Source organism: Passer domesticus, unplaced genomic scaffold (assembly GCF_036417665.1).
Source record: "Passer domesticus isolate bPasDom1 unplaced genomic scaffold, bPasDom1.hap1 HAP1_SCAFFOLD_186, whole genome shotgun sequence".
Classification (NCBI taxonomy): domain Eukaryota; kingdom Metazoa; phylum Chordata; class Aves; order Passeriformes; family Passeridae; genus Passer; species Passer domesticus.
Window position 1 is genome coordinate 25,477 of NW_026989968.1, and position 7,951 is coordinate 33,427.

At 55.6% G+C, this 7,951-nt stretch overlaps 1 protein-coding gene across 1 annotated transcript in view; it reads right to left on the reverse strand.

The window, feature by feature from the left end:
* Window positions 1-142: 142 nt before the first annotated feature.
* SMG9 (SMG9 nonsense mediated mRNA decay factor) overlaps window positions 143-7,951 on the reverse strand; it is a 15,059-nt gene continuing 7,250 nt past the window's right edge. The window contains exons 9-15 of the mRNA XM_064406286.1: window positions 7,730-7,833; window positions 6,105-6,212; window positions 4,293-4,335; window positions 3,440-3,479; window positions 3,015-3,141; window positions 1,480-1,621; window positions 143-273 (exon numbers count right to left, since the gene is read on the reverse strand). Of these exons, the coding sequence (XP_064262356.1) occupies window positions 195-273; window positions 1,480-1,621; window positions 3,015-3,141; window positions 3,440-3,479; window positions 4,293-4,335; window positions 6,105-6,212; window positions 7,730-7,833 (643 nt within the window). The 3' untranslated portion in view covers window positions 143-194. The remainder of the gene's footprint in view (window positions 274-1,479; window positions 1,622-3,014; window positions 3,142-3,439; window positions 3,480-4,292; window positions 4,336-6,104; window positions 6,213-7,729; window positions 7,834-7,951) is intronic.

The following is a 7,951-nucleotide window of genomic DNA, read 5'->3' on the forward strand; positions in this document are numbered from 1 at the left end:
CCCGCCCTTTTCCAAGCGCGGGAAGCCGTGAGGGGAAAGGGGCGGAGCCAAGGTAATTAAACCTCCATGAGGGGAATTACACCTAATTAACCCTCGAGGCGGTAATTAATTAACATCCGGCGCTAATTAAGAGCGAGACGAGGCGGTTTTGGCGGTTTATTGGCGCGGGGGGGGCGGCTCCCAGTGCTCCCAGTTCAGCCCAGTAAGCGGCCGTACTCGGCCAGGGCCGAGGATTTCTTCACCCCGTCCCAGATGCGGGCGGCGTAATGGAACCTGCACCAGTATGGACCAGTATAAACCAGTATGGACCAGTATAAACCAGTATGGACCAGTACGGGCCGGTACGGACCAGTACGGACCAGTACAGGTAAGAAATGCCCTCCCAGTTAATCCCAGTCCCCTCCCAGCTGCCCTCAAACCTCCTCCCAGTCCCTCCCAGTATAAACCAGTAACCCAAATTGCCCCTTAACCCCTTCCCAGTCCCTCCCAGTTTGTCCCAGTTCCCCCCACTCCCTCCCAGTATAAAACCAGTAACCCAAAATCTCCATTTAACCCTTTCCCAGTCCCTCCCAGTTTATCCCAGTGCCCCTCAATCCCTTCCCAGTCCCTCCCAGTCCCCCCCAGTCCCCCCAATCCCCTCCCAGTATAAACCAGTAACCCCAAATCTCCATTTAACCCTTTCCCAGTCCCATCCCAGTTTATCCCAGTCCCCCCCATCCCTTCCAGTCCCTCCAGTCCCCTCCCAGTCCCCTCCCAGTTTATCCCAGTCCCCTCCCAGTCCCTCCCAGTCTCCCCCAGTCCCTCCCAGTATAAACCAGTAACCCCCAAATCCCCCTTTAACTCTTTCCCAGTCCCCCCAGTCCCCCCCCAAACCCCCTCCCAGTACAAACCAGTAACCCCAAATCCCCCTTTAACCCTTTCCCAGTCCCTCCCAGTTTATCCCAGTCCCCCCAAATCCCCCCCAGTCCCCCCAATCCCCTCCCAGTCCCTCCCAGTACAAACCAGTAACCCCAAATCCCCCTTTAACCCTTTCCCAGTCCCTCCCAGTCCCCCCCAGTGCCCCTCAATCCCTTCCCAATCCCCTCCCAGTCCCTCCCAGTATAAACCAGTAACCCCCAAACCCCCTCCCAGTCCCCCCCAATCCCCTCCCAGTCCCTCCCAGTATAAACCAGTAACCCCAAATCCCCCTTTAACCCTTTCCCAGCCCCCCTAAATCTCCTCCCAGTCCCTCCCAGTTTATCCCAGTCCCCCCCCAGGTCCCTCCCAGTCCCTCCCAGTCCCCCCCAATCCCCTCCCAATCCCCTCCCAGTCCCTCCCAGTATAAACCAGTAACCCCAAATCTCCCTTTACCCTTTCCCAGTCCCCCCAGTCCCCTCCCAGCCCCTCCCAGTCCCCCCCAATCCCGCCCCAGTCCCTCCCAGTATAACCCAGTAACCCCAAACCCCCTCCCAGTCCCCCCCCAGTCCCTCCCAGTCTCACCAGTTCCGCTCGGTCAGCAGGCTGTGGGATAACTGGGAGCGCGCGGCCGCCAGGACCCTCCCCCGCAGCCGGGCCAGGAGCCCCCCCAGCCCCCCCCGGCCGCGGAAGGGGGGCAGGGCGGGGAACAGCGCCCCTCCCCCACCTGCGGGGAATTATACTGGTTATACTGGTTTGTACTGGTTTGGACTGGTTTGTACTGGTTTGGACTGGTTTGGACTGGGACGGGATCCCCCCCTCCCCCCGCAGCCGGGCCAGGAGCCCCCCGAGCCCCCAGAACGGGAACAGCGCCCCTCCCCCACCTGTAGGGATTTATACTGGTTTGTACTGGGATATACTGGTTTGTACTGGTTTGGACTGGGATGGACTGGGAGGGGGTTTTGGGGGGACAGGGGGATACTGGGATGGACTGGGATGTACTGGTGAGGAGTCCAGGGGGTACTGGGACCATCCCCAGGGATCCATACTGGTCTATACTGGTCCATACTGGTCCATACTGGTGTGTACTGGTCTGTAGTGGTCTATACTGGTCCATACTGGTCTATATCAGTCTATACCAGTTTAAACTGGTTTATATTGGTTTATACTGGTTTTTACTGGTCTATACTGGTTTACACTGGTCTGTACTGGTCCATACTGGTCCGTACTGGTTTGTACCGGTTTATACTGGTCTACACTGGTCCATACTGGTCTGTACTGGTTTTAAACTGGTTTATACTGGTACATATTGGTCTGTACGGGTCCATATCAGCCTATACCAGTTTATACTGGTCCATACTGGTCCGTACTGGTCCGTACTGGTCCATACTGGTTTATACTGGTCCATACTGGTCCGTACTGGTCTATACTGTTTATATCAGTCTATACTGGTTTATATCAGTCTATACTGGTCTATATCAGTCTATACCAGTTTGTACTGGTCTATACTGGTCCGTACTGGTCCATACTGGTCCGTACTGGTCCATACTGGTCCGTACTGGTTTATATCAGTCTATACTGGTCCATACTGGTCCGCACTGGTCCATACTGGTCCGTACTGGTCTATACTGTTTTGCACCGGTTTATACTGGTCCCTACTGGTCCATACTGGTCCGTACTGGTCCGTACTGGTCTATACTGGTTTATATCAGTCTATACTGGTCTATATCAGTCTATACTGGTCTATATCAGTCTATACCAGTTTGTACTGGTCTCTATACTGGTCCGTACTGGTCCGTACTGGTTTATATCAGTCTATACTGGTCTGTATCAGACCATACTGGTTTATACTGGTCCATACTGGTTTATACTGGTCCATACTGGTCCATACTGGTCCGTACTGGTCTATACTGGTCCATAGCAGCCTATACCAGTTTAAACTGGTCCATACTGGTTTATACTGGTCCTTACTGGTCCGTACTGGTCCGCACTGGTCTATATCAGTCCATACTGGTTTATACTGGTCCGCACTGGTTTATACTGGTCCGTATTGGTCTATACTGGTCCATAGCAGCCTATACCAGTTTAAACTGGTCCGTACTGGTCTATACTGGTCTCACCTCGGGGCAGGGCGTCCTCGGGCTCCTCCTCCAGGGGCGGCAGCAGGAACAGATTGACCTCGGGCTCGGGGGGGGGCGGGGGGGGCGCCGGGGGGGGAGGGGAGCAGCTCCCGCATCGACAGCGAGCCTGGGGGGGGGCAAAGAAACCCAAAATTGACCAAAAATGGACGAATTCAGCCCAAAAATCAGCCCACATTTATCCCTAAAATCAGCTCAAAAATCACCCCAAAAATGGACAAAAATCACCCAAAATTCACCCCGGGGGGGGGAGGGGAGCAGCTCCCGCATCGACAGCGAGCCTGGGGGGGGGCAAAGAAACCCAAAATTGACCAAAATCACCTGAAATTCACCCCAAAATTCAGCCCAAAATGGACAAAATTCACTCAAAATATACCAAAAATGGACAAAAATCACCCCAAAAATACCCCAGGGGGGAGGGGAGCAGCTCCCGCATCGACAGCGAGCCTGGGGGGGCAAAGAAACCCAAAATTGACCAAAAATGGAGGAATTCAGCCCAAAAATCAGCCCACATTTATCCCTAAAATCAGCTCAAAATTCACCCAAAATCACCCCAAAAATTCACCCCGGGGGGGGAGGGGAGCAGCTCCCGCATCGACAGCGAGCCTGGGGGGGGGCAAAGAAACCCAAAATTGACCAAAAATGGAGAAATTCAGCCCAAAATCAGCCCACATTTATCCCTAAAATCAGCTCAAAATTCACCCCAAAAATGGACAAAATTCACCCAAAAATACCCCGGGGGGGGAGGGGAGCAGCTCCCGCATCGACAGCGAGCCTGGGGGGGGGGGCAAAGAAACCCAAAATTGACCAAAAATGGAGAAATTCACCCCAAAATTCAGCCCAAAATGGACAAAATTCACTCAAAATATACCAAAAATTGACAAAATTCACCACCAAAATCACCCCAAAAATTCACCCGGGGGGGAGGGGAGCAGCTCCCGCATTGACAGCGAGCCTGGGGGGGGCAAAAAGGGCAAAACCCACCCAAAATTGACCAAAAATGGACGAATTCACCCCAAAAATCAGCCCAAATTTATCCCTAAAATCAGCTCAAAAATCACCCCAAAAATGGACAAAAATCACCCCAAAAATACCCCGGGGGGGGAGGGGAGCAGCTCCCGCATCGACAGCGAGCCTGGGGGGCAAAAAAACCCAAATTGACCAAAAATGGAGAAATTCAGCCCAAAAATCAGCCCACATTTATCCCTAAAATCAGCTCAAAAATCACCCCAAAAATGGACAAAAACACCCAAAATTCACCCCCGGGGGGGGGAGGGGAGCAGCTCCCGCATCGACAGCGAGCCTGGGGGGGGGCAAAGAAACCCAAAATTGACCAAAAATGGAGGAATTCAGCCAAAAATCAGCCCAAAAATCAGCCCAAATTTATCCCTAAAATCAGCTCAAAAATCACCCCAAAAATTCACCCCGGGGGGAGGGGAGCAGCTCCTGCATGGACAGCGAGCCTGGGGGGCAAAGAAACCCAAAATTGACCAAAAATGGAGGAATTCAGCCCAAAAATCAGCCCAAGCTTATCCCTAAAATCAGCTCAAAATTCACCCAAAAATGGACAAAATTCACCCCAAAATGGACAAAATCACCCAAAAAGGGACAGAAAACACTTAAAGTTTACCCAAAATGGACAAAACTAATCCCAAAATTCACCCCAAATTTATCCCAAAATCAGCCCCAAATCAGCCCAAAATATCCCAAAATCGCCCCAAAATTCACCCCCAAATGGACAAAATTCACCCCAAAATCAGCCCAAATTTATCCCAAAATTACCTCAGAATTTACTCCAAAATCCCCCCCAGGACCCCTCAAATCCCCCAAAATCTCCCAAACTCCACCTGGGACCCCCCAAATCCCCCCCCAAATTTATCTAGGACCCCTCCAATCCCCCCCAAATCCCCCCAAAACCCCTCCAGGACCCCCAAAATCCCCCCAGGACCCCCCCAAACCCCCCAGGACCCCCCCAAACCCCCCAAACTCCACCTAGGACCCCCAAAATCCACCCCAGGACCCCCCAAACTCCACCTGGGAGACTCCAACCCCCCCCCAAATGCCCCCCAGGACCCCCCAAACTCCCCCAAAATCTAATTAGGATCCCCCAGGACCCCCCAAACCCCTCCAGGGACCCCCCAAACTCCACCCAAACCCCCCAAACTCCACCTGGGACCCCCCAAATTTATCTAGGACCCCTCAAATCTCCCCAAAATCCCCCCCAGGACCCCCCAACCCCTTCAGGGACCCCCCCAAATTCCCCCAAACCCCCCCAGGACACCCCAAATCCCCCCCAGGACCCCTCAAATCCCCCCCAAAACCCCCCAAAACCCCCTCAGGACCCCCAAATCCCCCCCAGGACCCCCCAAATCCCCCCCAGGACCCCCGGACCCCCTCAGGACCCCCCAAATGCCCCCCCAAATCCCCCCCAAAACCCCCTCAGGACCCCCCAAATCCCCCCCAAATCCCCCCAGGACCCCCCAAATCCCCCTCAGGACCCCCCAAATCCCCCCCAAATCCCCCTCAGACCCCCCAAATCCCCCTCAGGACCCCCCGGACCCCCTCAGGACCCCCCAAACCCCCCCAAATCCCCCCCAGGACCCCCCCAAAACCCCCTCAGGACCCCCCAAATCTCCCCCAAAACCCCCTCAGGACCCCCCAAATCCCCCTCAGGACCCCCCAAATCCCCCCCAAATCCCCCTCAGGACCCCCCAAATCCCCCCCAAATCCCCCTCAGGACCCCCCCAAATCCCCCTCAGGACCCCCCGGACCCCCTCAGGACCCCCCCAAACCCCCCCAAATCCCCCCCAGGACCCCCCCAAAACCCCCTCAGGACCCCCCAAATCCCCCCCAAATCCCCCCCCAGGACCCCCCAAATCCCCTCAGGACCCCCCGGACCCCCTCAGGACCCCCCAAACCCCCCCAAATCCCCCCCAGGACCCCCCAAAACCCCCTCAGGACCCCCCAAATCCCCCCCAAACTGCCCCCCAAAACCCCCCCCAGGACCCCCCAAACCCCCCAAACTCCACCTGGGACCCCCCCAATCCCCCCCAATCCCCCCATTCCCCGTACCCCGGTACTTGAGGCGCGAGTGCGCCATCAGCCGGCCCAGCACGCGCTGCATCTGCCCCAGGCGGCGCGGGGAGAAACTCTCGGGGGGGGCGCGGGTCTGCACGAACACTGCGGCAAACAAGGGGTTAAATGGGCACACCCGGGGGTACCTGGGGTACCTGGGCACACCTGGCACACCTGGGGGGGTCCTGGGCACACCTGGGGGTGCCTGGGGGGAACCTGGGAGGAGAAACTCTCGGGGGGGGTGCGGGTCCTGCACGAACACTGCGGCAAACAAAGGGTTAAAATGGGACACCTGGGCACACCTGGGGGCACCTGGGGGGCACCTGAGGGTACCTGGGCACACCTGGGCACACCTGGGGGTGCCTGGGGGGCATTTGGGGGGAGAAGCACTCGGGGGGGCAACGGGTCTGCACGAACACTGCGGCAAACAAAGGGTTAAATGGGGCACCTGAGGCACCTGGGCACAGCTGGGCACACCTGGGGCACCTGGGCATCAACCTGGGGGCACCTGAGGGGGTCCTGGGGGGGGAAACACTCGGGGGGTGTGGGTCTGCAACGAACACTGTTGGCAAACGAGGGGTTAAACGGGCACACCTGGGGGCACCTGGGGGGGGCCTGGGGGGCACCTGAGGGTACCTGGGCACACCTGGGCACACCTGGGCACACCTGGGGGCACCTGGGGGGCACCTGTGGGGCATTTGGGGGGAGAAGCTCTCGGGGGGGCGCGGGTCTGCACGAACACTGCGGGCAGTAAAGGGTTAAACGGGCACACCAGATCAGGTCAATAAATCAATATCTATAAATTATAAAGTAATTAATAAGTGCCTAGAAATTAATATCTATGGATTCCCTCACCCAGGTGTGGGCAGCACTCCGAGGGCTCAGGATGCACCCATTAATGATCCCTACACTAATTAATTACGCGTTAATTACCCAGGTGCGGGCAGCACTCCGAGGGCTCAGGATCCATGTGTTAATGATCCCTACATTAATTATCCATACATTAATTACCCACACATTAATTAATTAAGCATTAATTACCCAGGTGTGGGCAGCACTCCAAGGGCTCAGGGTGCACCCATTAATGATCTCTATGTTAATTATCTCTGTTAATTACGCGTTAATTACCCAGGTGTGGGCAGCACTCCGAGGGCTCAGGAACCACCCCATTAATGATCCCTACACTAATTAATTATGCGTTATTAATTACCCAGGTGTGGCAGCACTCCGAGGGCTCAGGAACCACCCATTAATGATCCCTACATTAATTAATTATCCGTTATTAATTACCCAGGTGTGGGCAGCACTCCGAGGGCTCAGGAACCACCCATTAATGATCCCTACATTAATTAATTATCCGTTATTAATTACCCAGGTGTGGGCAGCACTCCGAGGGCTCAGGAACCACCCATTAATGATCCCTACACTAATTAATTACGCGTTAATTACCCAGGTGTGGGTAGTACCTCCGAGGGCTCAGGAACCACCCATTAATGATCCCTACACTAATTAATTATCCGTTATTAATTACCCAGGTGTGGGTAGTACTCCGAGGGCTCAGGAACCACCCATTAATGATCTCTATGTTTAATTATCTCTGTTAATTATCCGTTATTAATTACCCAGGTGTGGGTAGTACTCCGAGGGCTCCTCGGGCCCGGCCCCGCTCGAGTCGTGGCTCGGCGACGGCGTCGGCGGCTTCACCATCTCGGCCGTCTGCAGGAACCTGGGGCAGGACGGGGGGGGCAGTTACAGGGGTGGGGGGCAGTTATTGGGGGGTCTGGGGCAGTTATTGGGGTGGGGGGCAGTTATTGGGGGGTCTGGGGCAGTTATTGGGGGTGTGG